Here is a 20,000-nt window from a genome sequence, read left to right as displayed (position 1 = left end):
CTGGCAGCTGCTTGGTTGCAGCCGGGCTTTGGAAGAAGTGTATGTGTGTGTGTGTGTGTGTGTGTGTGTGTGTGTGTGTGTTGGCGACGCTAGTGTGGAATTTACTGCTTTTTGAGAATGGAGTAGGACGGCGTGTGTGTGTGTGTGTGTGAAAGTGCTGAGTGAGAACTAAGCGGAGCCCAAGCCTTGCGTGAGGAGCGAGCGTGCGAACTTTCAACCCTGGCAGCCGCTGCTGAAGTTTCTGGGACGGAGAGCGGCCCAGCGAGGGAGGAGAACAGATAGACGGGGAGGGAAAGGAGGCGGGAGAGGAAAGGGGTCGGGGAGAGAAGGGTTCGGTTACACAAGGATATGGAGTTTGGTAATTAAGAGCAGCAGGGAAGCGAACGGCGAGCGAACCTGCCAAGAAAAAGAGAGCTCGCGTTTCAGCCGCATTTTCCATTCCGACGTGTGGTCAAGCGCGTTTTCTGGCGCTCCTCCTTTATCTCCCTCCGTTCCGTGCCACGGGGCGATTTACAGTAGAGAGCCGGGGGCCGTCCGGTTCGACTCAACTCCTGCCAAAACGGCAACGTTCGCTGCACAAAAAAACGCGACGGCTTATCAGACGTCCCCGAGAAAAATTTCTGGAGAGATATTAATAACACGCGGAAATAGCAAAAAACAAGACCCGACTTAGCACCTGTCGATCGCAGCGTTTCTGTTGGGTTCGGTTGCCAGGACTGATACGCGCTTGGCCCCGTCCCAATCCAATATCTGTCCATCTCTCGCTCGCTCTCGAAGGCGCAGGCCGCTGCTTGCCCTTGTTTTGTTCTCTCGCCCGTTTGTGTTGGTTTGATGTTGGCTTTGGCTCGCAGCGCCGAGTGTAATGTCGGCCGTTCGTTATGAGTCTGACGTGCGTGTAAACTTACCTCCAGCTATGCTGGCTTATAAAGTCATACACACACGGCCGAGATTCTTTCACGCCCGCTTTACACACCCAACGGCTGGAAAATTGTCTAGATCATTGTATATAAACAGAGGGTTTGAGCGGGCGCCTTTAATTCGGGATTTTTTTCGGACGTACAGTCACTAGTAACTTACGTGAAATATAGATCTTATCTCCTTTTACTTTTGTGACACATTTTCGAATTTGATGGAATCTGGTGCGAAATGGACTTTCCCTGACATTGTGAATTTCGGAACAGATATTAGTAATATGAAACTTTTTTTTGGTCACACTTTGTTTTAGGATCCAATTCTCACTATTAAGAATAAACTGCCAACATGTTAATGGTGAGAACTGCTCTCTAAGTGTTTTTGTACATTAATAGCGCAATACTAAATAATAATAAGAATGATTTTTCTGTGCAGTAACATCTGGCAATTAATCACACTCAAGATGCAAACTTAAAAATCAATTGTAGACAAAAAGCGCAAAAAAAAATGCTTTGCGCATCTCTACTTTGGACCAGCCAGTGCTCTAAATTTGAAGTGGATCTACCTATTTTTTAAGACTTGGAAATATAAAAATTATTTAATTTAATTTATTATATATATATATATATATATATATATATATATATATATATATATATATATATATATATATATATATATATATATATATAATTAATTTTTATTAGTAAATAATTTTTATTGATGTCTGTTTGTTGCATTTATTTGTTTAAAAACATGGTGGATTCATCCTAGTTGTTTTGTTTGTTTTGAACCATTGAACCATCGGTTTATTTTTAAACCAGACATTACGTGCAAATATTTAGTTTCATTTCATTTTGTTGACTTTTTAGCAATTCGTCTTTTTTTTTTATTTTGGTTTGATTGTTTAGAAAGACGGTGTAGGATGACCCTAATGCAGCGCATCTACTTGTTTTAAGTTTAAGCATTTTTTTAGTTTATTAGTAGTTACTATTTCGTTTTGGTTTTTTTTGTTTAGAGTTTGATGCCGTGTCAGAGTACAGAAATTGGTTTAAATTTTCAACAGAATCGTCTCTTATCCATTCTTTCTTCCACAAGTCTCACCCACTTTTTTTTTTGTAGAACTTAAACAAAAACCCTTGTTCGCCCTCTATTTCCGTCCCCGCGTCTCGACGGCGGTGATTGTCCAGCTGGCTGTCTCCTTATCGGTGTAATTGCTGCAAACAAATCTCAGGATGTGGTTTTGCCGTTCTGAATGTTGAGTCACCCTAAGATCTCTGGATGGAAGAATGTCGCCCTTTTTTTATTCCTCACACACACTGGTTTCCTCCTTGACTCTGTTTTGGCGCCCCTTGACGCACGACACCGAATCGAACCCTGGCGGCCTCCAGAACGCATCACCCGACCGTGTCCCACCTGACCCCGGACAAACACGTTGCAACCTCAGTGAAACCACGTCAGCCTGCGCACATTTTGTTCCCGTGAGCTTCTGCTTTTTCAGACGTCAAAGTAAACATCCCCCAATTTCACTTCTCCAGTGAGCCGCTGTTGACGGCGCATCAGTCTCACATAGAGTTTTGACAAGAAAATCTCCCTGACAGAATTTTGTGTTATTTGGCGACAGGCACACTATCAGGAGCTTGAGGAATCGCTCGGGGCTTCTGACCGCTGGGTCAGTTTACCCCCGGCCCGCCCTTCATTATGCTGCAGTTACAGTGAACAGAGTCCCATTCACACAAACTGGACAGCCAAAAGTAAACTGTGAGACGTCTCCTGATAGCGCCGCTGCACCTCGTTCTGTCTCCAGAGGTCAGGGGTCAAGTCTGTTTGCATGGCCACGAGTGGAGTGTGAGCGAGTGATCACAAGTAGTTTTTTTTTTTGTTTGGTTGGGTTTTTGTTGTTTTTTGTGGATATTTTTCATTCAAAAATCGTATTTATTACAAATTTTAAATTATCAAGAATTATATATATATATATATATATATATATATATATATATATATATATATATAAATATATATACTTATTTAATATTGTTAATATAATTATTAATAATGTGATTATTCATTATCAATATTATAAATAATAATCTTATATATATATCTTATAATAAGAAGAAATAAAAACAAGTACATTTTGAATGCACATGTGTATACACAACTGGTCCTAAGTTTTATTATTATAATTTTAAAATCATTTTTGCTGATTAATGTTGTAATGGAAACCATAATGCTTTTTTGATTACTATAAAGACCAGCATTTATTTAAAATAGAAATACTTATACATATATTACAAATGTTGTTTTTGATCAGTTTAATGCTGGTTTACTGAACTAAATTATTAATATAATATTTTTGACCAGTTATTGACTACAATAATATATACTTCTAATTCAGTTATTTTATCCCAGAATAAAATGTGCTAAAATAAATGAATGAGTAAATGAATAGCGATGGCATAATTTACACTTCAGCTGACAGAAAAATTCCTTGCATTCAGGCCATGCTCTCCCTCGGTCTCTGACAAAGAGGCCCAATTCAAGTTTAATGCCTTTGCCTGACAGAAAACAGGCTGTGTAAACAGTCAAGCAGTTGTACAACAAGTCCCATGATCCCCCTCCACCCCGCTCTCGGCCTCTTTTCATGCTCACTTCTCACTGCTTATCCCTTCACGCGCAGAATGACGACATACTTTGTCGTAAGAGTGTTGAAAGAGCAGTACAAGAGCAAGAATACAAATCAACAGTATAATATTAGTGTAAACTGCAATAGTGTTAGTGCCGTTACTACTACTACTAGTACTCTCACTAGATTTATTGGCCAGTACGGCGTGTTTTGATAATGCTTGGGACAGGCGTTAGTCTGGTTAAAATATCAGGTCAGTTCTGTGTCAAGATGACATCAGGGTCAGGCAAACATGTACACGCACAGGTCGTGACCTTCCATAATTCCTTAAGGAAAACAGACAGAATTTATCGGAGCACTTCAGGCGAGCACATATGTCTTTTACAACGATCAAGCATTCTTTATAATAATTTAAACAAATACAGCATTTTTAGATATTTAAAAGTATTACATTTCAAATTGTCTTGCAAATTTCTTATATTTCATTTAAATATTTGTCATTTTTAGAACTAACGTGCATTCTTTCTGTATATATTAGGTTTATTATTGATTTCATCTTCACATTACTTTAAACTATTTTAATGTTAATGGTTTTAATTAAATAATTTGTAATCTTTTGAGCATTTATGTGCCACATTTGTGTGTAAATTAGACTCTTCATAGATTGAAACATTTGAAAGAACCATTTGAAACGTATTTACATAAAATAAATTTGTATTCTCTTTTAAAACGATCAAGTGTTCTTTAAAATGATTTAAAATGCAACTTACATGTTTTCTTTAAAAGTATTTACAAAAATTTGTAAATAGTTCAAATATTTGTATAGCTTTTTGTTAATGTATTTGTATCTCATTAATATTTAATTAAAAATTAAAATCAAATTATATGTATTTAATTCATTGTAATGAAATAATGTTTCTTTTGGTGTAAACTGGGTTATATTAGGTTATAAATCCATTGCTAAGGTAACGTTGTGCATGAAGTTTTTACAAAAGTATTTACAAAAAATAATGTACAAAAAATTATTCTGTCTAAGTTCTTTAAATTCTTTGTCATCTTTCTGCATAAATTCAGCTTATTGAAGATCTTTTTTGGCTTGCTGCAATTAATGTTTTGCTCCGACCGACAGAAATCTGAACGAAACTGTGTACAGTTTTGTCCTCATTAATTTATACAACAAATGATGGCAAAAACCGTTATGACTAGGCATATATCGCGACATGCTGTCTTCTGCATCTTTTAAAACCTAGAAACTGTCCCTCAAGATCAAGAATTATGCTATGCATCATACAAATTGCATCTTTTTTGCAGCTCTGTATGTTCACATTAACAGCAGCATCGGTGTTAATGAATTCCCCCCCGCCCCCCATAGACTTTTAATTAGTCCTGGTTAGACAACACATTACGAGAAAGCTCATTTGGCACTTAGTCAAGAGAAAGAAACTGTGGCGATCGCTGATGGTGTGCGTTAGAGTGAGAGGTATCTTGGAAGAGACACCGATACCACAATCCTCATTCCTTCAAGTCCAAACCTGTCCCCCGCCACAGAGACAGAGAGAGAATCAAAGTCGGAGTCAAGGTTTTCCTGACAACGTAAAAAAAAAAAACAATGGCTCAATTCAACACTGGAGTTTCAAAGCCTTCAAAATCCCAGTGGGTGGGTGTACAGAGACTTCTCGTTTTGGCAGAATATAAGATGATACCTGTCGCACAAAATCTTTGAATGCTCCTGGCGGCTATATTTGAAATAAAATCAATCGACTGTGTTTGCTTTGCTCGACGTAGTCGTGTTTGAGTGCAGCGCATTACAAACACTATAAAACAACTTGGCAGCAAAACTCGAAATCTATGTGAAGTGTTAAAAACCAGGTCGAGCAATGTTAATACCTGACAAGAGAATGTTAACTTTAACTATGTGTTCATACATGCAGACAAAGACGGTTTGTTCTCTGTAAAACGACGGCGAGCAGGATTTGCCGTCAAGCTTGTCGCATAGTTTACCATCCGTTGTGTTTTTCTCAGTCCGGTCTTATTCTTTTTCGGGGGTTTACATATTTATAAATTATGTTAAATGGCACGAAGGAAAAAAATCGTACCAAGAAGGAGAGATTATTATTCGCAAAGCCCAACATTTACAGTGTCAAGCGAGGCGAAGAAAAGGATTGGTAAACGGCTGGGAAGTGGTCCAATTTGTTAGCTAATAGGGTTCAGGTGCTGTCAAGGATTTAGTCATTCTCAGCACGCGAGGTTATTAAACCACAGGCCAAACGAGAGCCCGGTGGGTTTCCCTCGCTCGCTCGCTCTCAGTCTTCGTTTCTCACTCTCTTGAACCCTCAGGAACGCACAGTGAGCCTCTCCTCGCATTAACAGCAGATACTGTCCAGACGCCGAGAGAGCAGAATGGGTTTTCTTGATGATTCAATAATGCCTTTAGCTGCGAGCACCAAACATTTTGCTGTCTGTGTCAGAAAGGTACTGTATGTAAGCCTTTGACGCTTTTAAAGCCCAAAAAATAACTCTATTTTTGTAGATATTTAGGAAGTGTGTTACGCTCACATAGCTGTTTCTCAGAAAAATAAGGCTATAGCCACTAATTCTACATTAAAATGTGCTTTTTTGGGAGAATCCGAACCAGAATGCGGTATACATTTCAACCGCTGACTTGCAATATTACATATTATTACACAGTAATACACTGCGCCTTTAATGAATGATCCCGCCCACTTGTCAGAAAATAAAGTGTATTGCTGTCAAGAAACCATGTTATGTTTACATAGCTTTGAAAAATAATGATATAGCCACTCTGAAATGTGCATTCCTGGGCAGAAAGCCTTTTTGCAGTACCCTTTTCAACCACTAGTAAATCTTGCATACTGCACTTATAAGTATTGTAGGTAATACTAAAATCTTGATGACAGTTATTGAGTAATCCTTGTCGATCTTCCAAATCACATTTACAATTCATTTTATTGCAAAAAAGTGTCGATTTTCGCAAAGATATAAATAAAAACAGCAGGTGTTTTTTTGGAAAATGCGACTTAATTCACTGCCAACAGGTGGCTCTTTCAGAAAGGCAGAAAAATAGCGCTCATAGTTATTCAAATCATAACCTTTTGAAGTTTAATCGTCACATTAAGTTAAATACCAATCGTTCTCTTTCTGTCTCCAAACTTAAGACCTCTTGAAAGAATAATTAAGACTTTCTTGTACCATTTGGTACCAACACCTTTTCTTTACCTTGTGCCTTCTTTATATTTTTCCCTTGTTCTCCTGCAATACAGTGTTTCAGCTTCCATTTTTGGTTTTCAGCCAATTGAAAACTTTAGTTCTGGGTATTTAGATTTAAAAAATGACTGTCGTTGGGTTAAATCTCATGCAAAAAAAATGTGACCTGGTCAGAAAGCCTCGTCTCAACTGGGTACCACTGGTGACTCAGCAAAGGGTGTAGCCCTCCACAATCAGCAGTGAGCTTGTGTTCAAAACTGGCCCAATTTGAGCACAATTACCGAGAGTTTTATGCTGAAAGAAAGGACAGAACAGAAAAGATCAGAGGCAGATAAAAGATGAGCTCATCATGTGGGAGGCATCAGGACCTAGAATGGGCCTTTCAGTAGGTTTAATGACCCATATTAGACAAATTCGCCCTGTTCCTGATCACCATCCACACCAGACCTCCCACTTTCTCCAGTTACACCCGGCGACTGGAGAACTGGTGTAGAGATTGCGGTCGAGAGATGCCCACTATGAAATTGAAGAGTATAAAAAAGACGTACAGCAGACGCAGGGAGGGAACACAAGGGAAAGAGCACGTCGTGGTTGCATTGAGGGGCCATGTGTGTTGAATTACTGTAATGGCAGATGAACAGACGGCAATTGATTGGTGGTTCTGAGTGTCTGTGTTGTGTGTGTGTTGAGTGTGACCGCTCGCCCGGCGGACTTCGTGTTCATCATTTTTTTTCATCTCTGCAAACAGGTCAGCAGAGGCCAGTGCGATCCGTGAAGAAGAGGTTGATCGTGATTACATAGATGTTTCACCGACCTCCATTTTTAATAACAGGCCCGATACGCTTATGAAAGACTGGAGTTTTAAATACAGAGTCAGAACGGGACCACACGGCCAATAGGCTGCCAATGTTTGACGGACATGCGTGCCAGAAGCGTCCAGACTGGAAAGGGTTCAACAGGGGCGAAACCGAACACAAACCCGTTTTGGCTGGCTCACAATTGTGTGTTGGTCTGTCAATGAGTTGTTGCGAGTCAGTAGACTATAAGACTCCTGAGCAGCTGGCTCACTTTGTGTGCGATCCTTAGATTCAGAAGCCTAGCGGCGACAGCGCTAGGGACCCAGTGGTCTGTTTTCCTCATCAAGAGTTCTTCCCCTTATTCCTTTGGTGTGGTGGCAGAGTTTGTATTACACTCCTATTTACTTCTCCATCAAGATCTGTGGTGAACGTCTACAGAACGTTGTCATTGTTTCTGTCTCTGTCTTTCTTCCTTTCTCTTATTTTTCTCATATATGTATTCGTCTGCAATTTAAACTGCCAGACTGATCAGCAGTCCATGTTTAAAGTGGTTTGCGTTCGCCTCAACTTTTTCCCCACGCAAAAGTAATCTCTCAACATCTGCGTCCTGTGGGGAGATATTTTGGTCCCTAGCAGAAAAATGCTGTTTTTTTCCCCCTCCTCCACTTCTTTATTTTCCCTCCCTTCTCTTTCTTTCCTTTAGTCTTTTCAGTTTTTTTTTCACCAAGGGTTGCGATAGAGAGTGTTTGATAAGGTCTAGAAATAGCACGGCATCTGCACCGGTCAGGGAGGAAATGTCTTAGCGAGCCGCACCCTCTGGCTTATGTTAGCTCAGCGCTAAGCTAGCGCTAGACATTTCCACACACACAAAAAAACTCCCAACTGAAGTCTTACAGTCCTTGACGGTAAACTTAAGAGACGTGATTTATCAGTTAGTTTAGCATTCGTTTAAAGAAATGTGAAGTTTAAATTACACATTTTAATGGAATGTATGGAAAATATGGCGAAACCAGACAAAAACAAAAATCAAGAATCTGGAATCTGTTACTGGAAATTCAACTAAATTGTTTATCTATGTTATCCATAATGGCGTCACTTGAGGCTTTTGTACAGAAGTTAGGCCCTAATAAAACTCTACTTTTTTCTACTCTAAGTGTTGATGTGTGTTCAAACGTCCAGTAAACTCAGGCAGAAAATGCGAGTGTTGTGGAAGTGTTGAAAACTTTTTTTTTTTCTTGCTGACAGTAGAAAAAAACAGCTCTGACACCAAGTTCAGTGCGGTCAGTGATGAGCTTCTAAAAGCGAACTCAGATTTTACTTCAGAGATTACCACATTGATTACTTTACTCTGAAGGTAGCGGATTACCAAAAGGTTTGCGTCATAGTTTCCCTCCGACTTTTCCTGAGTTTGTTTGCCACGTTTAGTCTCAAACTTTACCTCATTTACCTCAGATTTTCGCTTTATATTTTACCTCAGATTACCACAGATTTCACCTCATTAATCTCAAAAATAATTCACATATATCTGTTTTGCCACATATTTTACTTTAGTTCACCACAGATTATAAATTCCGTTTTCCTCTGTTTTTAACCCCAGTGTTCACCATTTGTTCTCAAACTTCGGCTCATATTTACCTCATATTTGTACATCAGTTCACCTAAAATTTTACCTATTATTTTGCATCAGTTTACATTACATCACTTTACATACTTGCAGGTTTACCTTAGAGCTTGCCTCACATTTTGCTTTAATTTACCTGAAATGTTACACTCTGACTTTAGTTTACATAGGCTAATTTTCTTCATGTTTACCTCCAGTTTGCCTTACATTCAACTTTGACATAACATGAAGAAAAGTTAAAATCACATTTTTTTTTTATTTTACCACAGATTCTGCCTCACAGCTTACTTCACAGTTTGTCACTATGGTTACTTACTGATATTGTAACATGTTTACACATTTTGTTGCCTTTGTTGACGTGATGTTGAAGTTGTGACTTGTGTAACCAAAGGTTGCAGGAATGTTCAGCGAATTACTATTTTGCTAATAAACTGTGTGTTTGACTGACTATCACCTTGTAAACTTGACAATAATGGCCCTTGTTTTCAAACACATTTTTGCTTGGTACATGAAGACAAGTAATAAAAAAAGCAAAGTTCTGACATCTGGAGAGGAAACTATTGATGGCGTGTGCTTATACATAGTCCTAACCAACCGTAATCTTTGTAAACTCTCTCCCTCTTTTACAAACATTCAAGAGAAAATGGCTCTAAATAAGATAAGTGGTAGTAAAATATGTCACATTGATCATGTTAGCCCTAGTTCTTTAGAATAAACCGTGAAAGGGAAGTGACGCTGCCTGGCCGTGTGATGTTTTTGTAGGTTTTTCGGTAAATAACTGTTGCCAATTTTACTTTAACGTTTCTATAAAATCTTTGGTACAAGTTATTTTATTATTATATGCTTTTTGCCTGTCCCAATTCCTGGTAATTAACTATTTTAAAGTAATGAATTTTTGCACTTCGTTCATAGCGGTCACCATGAATAGTTTTAAGACAAAATTGTTTAATACAGCGTTTTAAATCTTACATCAGACTGACACAGAATGACCCTCTTGGTGGTAACCATACCCTTTTTCCTCTATTTATTTCTTCAGCTACAGTCAAAAAGACGGGAGGAAATGGATGGATAAACGACCGGTCAGGGACATTCGGAGGAAACGGACAGTCAACGACCAGTCTGGATGGAGTCAGTTTCTCAGAAGGGGAACTGTTGTTGCAGGTAAAATGCATGTTAAACGCACTAATTCCTTGATCGTATTCCCAGGAATCGCCAATCTCCCGCTCCTTGTACCTCATTTCCAACTTAAATACCCTGGTTTTTCAGTCTAAGGTCAAACCACTTTGTCATATGCAGGGGGTCTTAAATCTGTTTCTGCAAAGCCTCTGTCTACCTCCTAAATCGTCCTTTGCTTTTGTACACCCTCATTTGCTCCATCTTGTATTCATTTATGCAAACTGTCACTCTGGGCTGTGCAAAGAAGCTGGTAATTCCCCCGATATTTTTTGCGTGCGCTCATAGCAGGTAAAATTGTAAACGCTTCCTGATTCCCTGGAAAGAAGATTAAATAAACAACAGCCAAGAAGGTCATCCGTACCCGCTTAAACAAAACGCGTCCATATCATATTCGACTCGTGAAAGAAATTTTGGTTGACATTTTGTTTATTGTAGCTGCTTTCGCACTCGTTGGGAAGGAATGAAGTTTGAGCAATCGGCATTCTCCGCTGTTGAGCAATGTTATCTTTTCTTTGTAAACTATATCACATGTTACTTTCCACCTACAAATATTGTGAGTTTCTTTTTCAGCCACATCTCCGTCTCCGTCTCTCTCTCACTCTCTCTCTCTCTCTCTCTCTATTGTTTGAGGGCTGTTGGTTCCTGTGCGTGACTAGCGGCGATATTCACCCCCTGTCTGTTGTCATGTTCAACACCTTAACAAAAGCTTGGCTAATTACATGGGATGTTTACTAAAAAAAAAAAAAAAAAAAGATGTAAAAGAAGAAAAATGGCCCCTTTTATCCCCACCCATCTACAGTCTTACATTCGCAATCCCCGGCCACCGTGTTTAGCATGAAACAAACCAAAACATTTCAGCTTTTCTTTATTAAATATTCCAACCCTTTGTCTACAAGTTAGTGTGTTCGCGTTTTGTCATTCACAATTCTATCTAATTTCATTTTCAGGCACTCAATGGCTTTGTGCTGGTGGTCACCGCCGAAGGTTACGTGTTTTATTCATCTCCAACTATACAGGACTACTTGGGCTTCCATCAGGTGAGATTGCTGTAAAAGATTAGTCGTCTTGACGCTCATCAAAATGTTCTGTACTTATAGATTGCCAAGAAAATCGATGTTCATAATTGACAATTGATAAATCCAGCATAGTTATCAAATCGATTGACGAGTCATTCACCTGGATACATTTCTATTATTCTTCAGTCATTTGTTGGTTCGACTTTCCTTACCCTGGAGGGAGATTAATGGTTTTTGCGAGAGTTTAACATGTTACCTACGGTTATGAATTTCTCTTATCGTAAGGATAATACTAGCAAACTTTCCTGTAACCGAAATTGGCTGTGGAAAAAGTGCTGAGGGTGTCTGGATTCTATTACTTATTCGGAAAGGTGTTCGTTTGCTGTTAAACAACCTTGGCGCCAGTTAGGATTTGAGTTTTTTGGGGTTTTTTTTACTTTTATAGTTAACAAACTAGTCTATGTTCATCGAAACATTACTTTTCTTCCTTGTCCTGTTTGGAAGGCTTATTCAAATTCCTGTAAGCTAATATTTGCAAATGTCTAGCGATTAAGTGTTTTTTCTTTCACCATGTCAGCCTGTGATGTGCGTATCAGGCATAGTTTTTTTTTTGTTTTGTTTATAAAAGAGGAGAAGCTCAGAAAAAGAACATCAAAGAGAGGCAAATTGAATGTTTGGATACTTCATTAAAGAACTTGCAAAACCTGTTTTGTCTGTAGGTGAACCACAGCCAGTTCAGTGTGTGTGTGTGTGTGTGTGTGTGTGTGTGTGTGTGTGTGTGTGTTCCTGTGATATACTGTATGTATAGACTGCATGTATAGATCACATTAACAATAGCCATTTCATTCCTATAGCTTGCAATAATAGCGAGTCTGCTATACATTACACAGTGTCTACTCAAATATACATTCTCGCTTTAGGCACACACAAATATTATAGTCCAGACAGTATGAATGTGTCTGATTATGTATATACTAATATAATATGTATGTACTCATATACGGTATGTGAATACGAACTGTGGTGTCTCTGTGTGTTTGTTGATGTGCATATAGTCTGTGCTTGTTATTGCGTACCTGTTTTTCCTCACTAAATCAATTTCCCTGGAGTGTGACGTTACCTCTCTAGCAAGTCCAGGTCGCCAGGGTTACACAATCAGGGAGACCTGTGCCACCTGCACACACAAACGCATAAATACATACCCACTGCCACAGCGGTCTGAAGACCTGTTGTGATTTAACAATTCCCATCCTACTTTTTTCTATTATGTAGTCCACGTCATCAGAATAAATTGGGTTAAGAATGCCTCTATGATTTGTGTAACCCAAACATCACTGTGTGGCTTTGTTCATGAACTGTTGTGCTGTTAAATCCATCTGTGTATACTTACTTTATATATGTAGTTTTGACAAAGAGATGTAAATATATCAGAGGCATGTATACATATTTTAGAGCAATTAATGTGTATCTTTAGTTTCTACTCCCTTGCCCGTGTGTCCTCATTAACCTTTAAATGCGTGTTTGTTGGTACAAGTTGTCATGAGTGGTTTCTGAAACTGGTCTGGTTTTCATCCCCACGTCCAGCCTGCAGCAATTAGCACACACAGACAGCACAAACACTTTGTTTTCATTGGCCTGCTGAGGAGAGAGAGAGGGAGAGAGAGAGAACAGGGAGAAAGGAAAAATCCAAGCCAATCTGTAGATACTATGCCAAGCCTCTAGAGGGAAGCATGTACATTTTGATATACAGTAAATACAGCCTAACATGTAAGGCAATTTACAATTCCAATCAGCTTCACTACAAACAGGTAATACTGTACAATATCGTAAAGGGATGGTTCATCCAAAAACAAAAAATCTGTCATTAATTATGCCCCCTCATGTTGTTCCAAACCTGTAAGAAATTGTTGAAATCCGAGAGCTTTCTGCCCCCGCATAGAAAGCAATGCGACTACCACATTCAAGGCATAGAAAAGTAGTAAGGACGTCAGTGGTTAAAACATAATGTTATGACGCTATATGAATGTTTTTGTGTGCAAGGAAAACAAAAATAATTCCTTTATTAAATCATTTATTCCCATTTGTGTCAGTCTTAAATGCATGTACACAGCACAACACCAGCTCCTGTTTTAGCAGGACCACATGCAAATTGTAAATAAGACAATGCTTTTGGAATTATTCTTTTTTTTTTTCTCTTTTTTTTATTAAAAATAGCTTCTCTAGTCTTGTCAGAAAGACAGCCTCTTTGCCTAGCATGCAGTGAGGATTTGGTTTGCATTAACAATTACAACAGAACTTGAAAGTATCAGATGTATCAGATATCAAAAACCTGTTATCATATTTTACGGTCAGGTTACAATAGGAATAAATATTAGTAGATGCAATATGCATAGCTTGCCCTTTGATCGTGTTTTGTAATGTTCTTTCTTACTCTTTTCACAGTCGGATGTGGTCCATCAGAGTGTCTTCGAGCTCATCCATACAGATGATAGGGCAATGTTCCGAAGACAATTACACTTCGCTCTCAATCCTACTTCGTGCGATGGTAGCGATAGATCTGAAGGTTAGTACAAATTCTGTACGCTGATGCCCAAGTAGGGTCAGTGAGTTCCTGGTAAGGTGTTGTCAACATTTACTGCAGTGGTCAGCCCTGAATGTTTTGTGAATGAGCAGGCTTCTGTTTTTACTATTACTGAATCTAGAAAGTATGTTTGTTGAGAGGAAGGCAGCTGTGGGAGGATCCATTCGGACTTATAAAATGAAGTTTTTATAAACCCAGAATGATGAACACTGTTAGTGATTCATAGCCGATTACATCACTGTTTTTTTTTCCCTTTTGTTTGGCACAACCAATCATTCTCCAGCCATTCAAAGCAGCAGTGACATCACCAGAGACATGGTAAACTACAACCCTCAACACATCCCTCCAGAAAACTCGTCCTTCTTGGAACGAAGTTTCTGTTGCCGATTTCGGTGCCTTCTTGACAACTCATCAGGCTTCCTGGTAAACATCCTAGTCTTCTGTTGCAACTTTATGCCTATCTAGAATCAGTGTTTTAGAATCATTCCAAGATGAGATAGACTCAATAATATTTGATTTTCTGTGTACACAGTTATGCAGTAACAGCTGTAAAAATAAACATGCTGTGAAATGCTTACACTTAGTGTTGGACCCTTGTGGGGTTAAAATGACTTTCATGTCCTTCCCCTTGCGCCCAAGGCCCTGAACTTCCAGGGGAGGCTGAAATATCTCCATGGACAAAACAAGTTGGCTGAAGATGGGACCTTAGCTCACCCTCAACTGGCTCTTTTTGTCATAGCCACACCCCTCCAGCCACCCTCTATCTTGGAGATCAGGAGCAAGACTCTTCTTTTCCAAACCAAACACAAGCTGGACTTTACACCTATGGGTGTTGACACAAGGTAGCTTTGATTTAGAAGCCAAAGCAACTTCAAATTTGGATGAAAAAATCTGGGGAATGGTACAAACCTGGTGTTAACATTTTTTCCTATCTGTTTCTTGTTTCGCAGAGGAAAAGTGGTTCTTGGCTACACTGAGATTGAGCTGTGTATGAGAGGCTCTGGCTATCAGTTCATTCATGCTGCTGACATGATGTACTGTGCTGACAACCATATCAGAAGTGAGTTATCTTGACCAAATATTTAATATCAAGTCAAAGCCATGTCCATCCTGTTCTGTGTTTATAAATTACATAAGCAGTTTGATTTCCATAGCATTTCTTAATTTTTTTTTTTCTCTTACTCTTCATCATAGTGATAAAGACTGGAGAAAGTGGTTTAACTGTCTTTAGGCTTCTCACGAAAGGGGGCACATGGATCTGGGTTCAGGCCAATGCTAGGCTTGTTTATAAAGGAGGAAGGCCAGACTTCATTATTGCTCGACAAAGAGCACTAACGTAAGTTAAATCAGCATTTTGAGAATGTTGTTGCTGTTGTTTTTGTCTCTCATTATTATAATCTCTGTATTTTATAGTAATGAGGAGGGTGAGGAACACCTCCGTCAGAGGAAGTTGCAGCTGCCCTTTAGCTGCACCACTGGTGAGGGTGTCTTGTATGAGACTGGCCCCACACTGGACATTACTGACATTCAAAATCCAAGCAAAGGCCAGAAGATGCACAAACCTCAATCTCTAGACCCAGATTCTCTTCTCGGCTGCATGCTGAAACAGGATCATTCCGTCTACAACCAGAACAATGACCCCAATTCCCAGTTCACCCTTGACAAGGCTTTCGGGGATAGCCACGCCCTGCTCAATGTCCCTGGGAACACCTGGCAGCCGTCAGCCCCAAACACTGTGGCTGGAATAAAGGAGGAAGGTGTGGTAAAGGACATGATGGAAAGCTTGCAACAGATTATTGGGGACAGCAGTATTTGCGGCCTTCAGGAGTTTGACGTGAATGAATCGGACCTGAAGGAGTGGGAGAACACTTTGCTCAGGATGAACTACAACAATGAAATGGAACTTAATGAAATCATCACCAACGACATCCTCTCTTATGTCGAGGATGCCCTTTTTAAGGAAAATGGCATTCAGATGCCCGAACAACTCAAGAGCCAGGGTCCATTTGTTGAGGTGCCTGAGTGTCTTCAAGAAATGGAGCTACAGAATAACTTAGCTGTTAACCAGGAATTCAACTGCCAGGCAGATATACTTAGTGGATCCCCAGGCGGGGGTGGTTTCATTGGAATGAATATCCAAGATGAAGTGGACGCCAGTAATCCTGGAAGAATAACGGTGAAACTCACCCATATGGGGCCACAGGTGCTACCTGGCGACACATTTGTCCAATCATTCGGACTAGAACAGACAACCCAGAAGATGCCTGGCAATAATAACATTATGTTTAATCCTTCTCTAGCCATGCAGCAGCCGACCCAAGTCAGCCTTGGTCTGCAAGGTACTGTGCAAGAGAACGGCATAGTGCCATGTGGCCAGAGAAACCTACAGCCTGGAAACCAGCCCCCTCACAACGCAATGACTCTCCCTCTTCAAAGTCCTCTATTGCAGGGCACTCCCTCCCAGCCAATGGGCTTCCATGGCCAGAATTCCCTTCCTCAACAACAGTCAATCAACCAGAACCCTCAGTGGGTGGCTAACAGCAAAAATACGATGGATAACCTCCTAAATTCATGCACCCATAACATTTCAGGTGTACAAGATACAGGACTACACTTTGGCCCAACTCCCCAACTACAAGGACAGTTTTCTCTTCACACTCAAAATGCCACCAGTTCAGGACTGCATAACTGGCAGCAGTCACAGCCTCAGCAGGTCTCCAAATTGTTTTCTAGTGGGCAACAGAATATGACAGGCTTTGTTGGCCAAGTTAAAGACTTCCAAAGAGACCTAATTGGAGAACTGATGCCGCACAAAAACGCACAAGGATTCGGGTCTGGTTTTCTGCCCCGGACAACTGCAAATAGCATTTATCCTCAGCAAGGAGAGATTATCAACAACAGCCCTCATCAGACCACCAACAGCTGCATGTTCACAGGCACTCCTCAACCATCGGTGAACGGGATGCAGTACAGTTCTGGAGATCCGATATCTTCAGTGGCATCCTGTCAGAGGGTTAAAGGTCTGGTTAACCAAAGTCCTACACAAGCATCCTGCTACTACCAAAGAGGTCCTAGCGAGTCAATCGTGGGCACGTCGGTCATCCCACAAGAAGACACCAACATCAGCCCCATGGCCTGTCGAGTCCCACTTGGGTTAACTCCAGATAATGTACTTGCTCAGCAGTATCTCTCCTGCAACGACCAGACACAGGTAAACTGTACTAATTTTATCCATGGTATAATTATAACTTCAAACTAGCGTGTTCTAGTTCAGAGATCAAAGCACCAGGTGTGTGATCACTCCCTATTTTTAGATTGAGTCTTGAAGTTTGTTGAGAACAGCGGAACTACCCTGTTCTCACCCCAGGCTCATTGTGTCATCATGCATCCAGTTCTTTTTTTAAACGGTTGGGTTATCTCAGCTCTGCCATCAGTCACAAGTCTACTGCCACCATGTGTAAAGAAACAACATATAATTTTGAGGAAGTTTAGAGGTTGACAGAGACACTCAAGATGAATTAATTGCCAATGTGTTTTGTTGTTTCAACATTACGGAAGGAAACTATTGAGGGCAGTTTAGAGGAGGACTAGGTGTCATATTTCTTGATATAATTTAGTTCTGATATACAAGCTCATTATTTCATTTTGCTTAGATATGAAAAACATATACTCTATGTTAGTGCTGTAAATTATACAAAGCAGTGTCTCCTGTTCCATTAGAGTCATATACATATTATCCCATTGAACAAAAATATTATTGAACAAAAAGCAGCATATGCTGTCTAGGAATGTTTTGAAGCATGGTAGCTAGTTTTGAGCATGCTTAAGGTGGTCCAGAGCAACTAGCTCCTGCTCATCACCGGATTGTGACCTACTAAGGAACAACTTAAGCAAGCTCAAACCAGCTACTATGCTTCAAAACATACCTAACCAGCATGTGCTGTTTTTTTCAACAGCAATTCTGTTTGTCAAAACCCTAAATAGTATAGGAAGCCATCAAAACAATGCATCAGTAACCACAGACTGGGCACAAAAGTTCAGTTTTCCATGCTCAACTTAATGAATATCATGACATGATTGCCACAGAACTAACAAAACATTCCTTTAATGGTTTCAATTTTGTCCCGCCACAGATCTCAAACCGTCCACTTGAGGAGAAAGGAACGTTCCATTTTCCGTCACTGACCAATGGAACCACCTATTTTTCAGAGAACAACCAAAGCAATTGCTGTGACTATTAAATCACACTCAATACAGCCACACATCAACAGTGCTGTACCTTTTCTAGGAACTTGTTTGTCCCTCGAGAGACACGCATCTGCTTCTAAAGACACTCTTGGCTGAAAACCTACAAGACATTACAGAACTTTAAAAAGCAATTTTACCACACATTTTTTTTCACCCTTATATACTTGTTCACTTGTTCACACCCTCTCTGATGTGAAATAAGCAGTGGCCCGAAAGAAAATATTTATTTTTTTAAGCGCGTCCTTTCATCCCTGAAGGATATTGTTTTGTTTTGCCATTCTGGCCCGGAAAAAGAGTGAGATAGCGAGTGTAATAACAAGGAGAGGCGTGTGAGCAAGTGTGTGTTTGTGTCTATGTGTGCGCGAGGTAGCCTAGAGTTCATTTATGAAGTATACAGAAGCAACGGTGGAGCCTTTTAATTGCAGGGATGGGATTCTGAGGAAATTCAAGGTGCACGCAAGATGCTATTTATTGGGGTAAGTTTCGACTCAAAAAGGGAAAGTCTGTCTAAGAGAGGGCATGAAATTGGCTCTCTGTAGACCTTAGTGTTATCAATGTACTGTTATCAATGTACAATGTACACTTTCTCGACAGAAATACTCTACTTATGGCCTCTGTGGCACCATTGGATTGTCAGAGCGAGTCATTAAATTTGACATTTTCCCAGAATTTCCCTGAAGCTCCACCCACTGCACGTAATAAAGTTGTACAAGGAAAGATTTAGGTAATGCCTGCAAAATGAATAGTCCCAGGACACTTTTTCTTCTCAACAACACTTTTTACATTCAAAGAGTAAAAACTGTCTGCTCTTTTATGGTTGCGTTAACCATATGTTTCATGTGTATTACAACAATATCTGAATGTTATCGCTTATTGTACACATTTTTTTTTTGTCTGTTTGTTTAAAATGTGTCTTTTGTACTTTTTTATGCATATAATCGAAATTACGGAAACGCCATTGAGCCATTTTTGTCCACTTTTAATTTGCCGATTTCCCTCTTGCGTTCTGTTTGCGTCGACACTTATATGGAAGAATTCCAGTAATTCTTAAATTGTGTTGCGTGCCATGAGAATCACAGCAGCCAGCATATCCTGCCTCCAGAAGAAAGGTAAAATCGAATGTCTTCTAAAGACAGAACAGACTACGTGATCCCAAAAGTAAATGTTTGTCGAGATAACTTTTTTTTTTTTTCACGACCACGGTGAGAGTTCTTGTTTAATCAGGAAATACAGCGGCAGCCAAAAAGTTTAAAAGAAGCACAGTGTAGAGAATGCTCTCAAAATTGTGAGATTGTTCGGAAAAAATTGGGTTTGCGTAAATTTGTATGCATTCGATTGAATCCGATTTCTGTAGAAATTCTCTTTTCGTAAAACGACTTCGCAGGCCCCTTTGTGCCTTATTTTGCAAGAATATAAAGCCATTTGATTCGATTGTATCAGCACTTTGAATGTGTGTATATATATATATATATATATATATATATATATATATATATATAAAAACATGTTTGGATCAAGATGCTGTAGCTATAGACATATGACTGATTGGTTATATTTTGCAAAATGAACTCTGTGAAAAGGCCTTAATTTCTTTCAGCCCAAAGGTTATTCCACTTATTTCCCTCCCGTCTTCACTCTCTTTGGACGAAATGATCGTGGCTTGCAGAGGAGGAAAGGAATTGAAATGGCAGCTATAATTGAATCTGAGAAGCAATGTTTTTAACAACTGGTTGTTGTTGTTAGCATGGACGGAATCGATTGCGCTAGTTTGTTAAGTGTTGTACATAGCCTCACAGTT

At 39.6% G+C, this 20,000-nt stretch overlaps 1 protein-coding gene across 1 annotated transcript in view; it reads left to right on the top strand.

The window, feature by feature from the left end:
• ahr2 (aryl hydrocarbon receptor 2) overlaps nt 1-20,000 on the top strand; it is a 48,484-nt gene that overhangs the window by 27,894 nt on the left and 590 nt on the right. The window contains exons 3-11 of the mRNA XM_043223523.1: nt 10,218-10,342; nt 11,305-11,394; nt 13,816-13,936; nt 14,238-14,377; nt 14,594-14,796; nt 14,905-15,014; nt 15,149-15,290; nt 15,368-17,165; nt 18,088-20,000. The exon at nt 18,088-20,000 is cut by the window's right edge and continues 590 nt beyond it. Of these exons, the coding sequence (XP_043079458.1) occupies nt 10,218-10,342; nt 11,305-11,394; nt 13,816-13,936; nt 14,238-14,377; nt 14,594-14,796; nt 14,905-15,014; nt 15,149-15,290; nt 15,368-17,165; nt 18,088-18,195 (2,837 nt within the window). The 3' untranslated portion in view covers nt 18,196-20,000. The remainder of the gene's footprint in view (nt 1-10,217; nt 10,343-11,304; nt 11,395-13,815; nt 13,937-14,237; nt 14,378-14,593; nt 14,797-14,904; nt 15,015-15,148; nt 15,291-15,367; nt 17,166-18,087) is intronic.

Source organism: Puntigrus tetrazona, chromosome 22, assembly GCF_018831695.1.
Source record: "Puntigrus tetrazona isolate hp1 chromosome 22, ASM1883169v1, whole genome shotgun sequence".
Classification (NCBI taxonomy): Eukaryota; Metazoa; Chordata; class Actinopteri; order Cypriniformes; family Cyprinidae; genus Puntigrus; species Puntigrus tetrazona.
The sequence above is the reverse complement of the archived record's forward strand: the minus strand, read 5'-3'. Positions and strand labels throughout refer to the sequence as shown.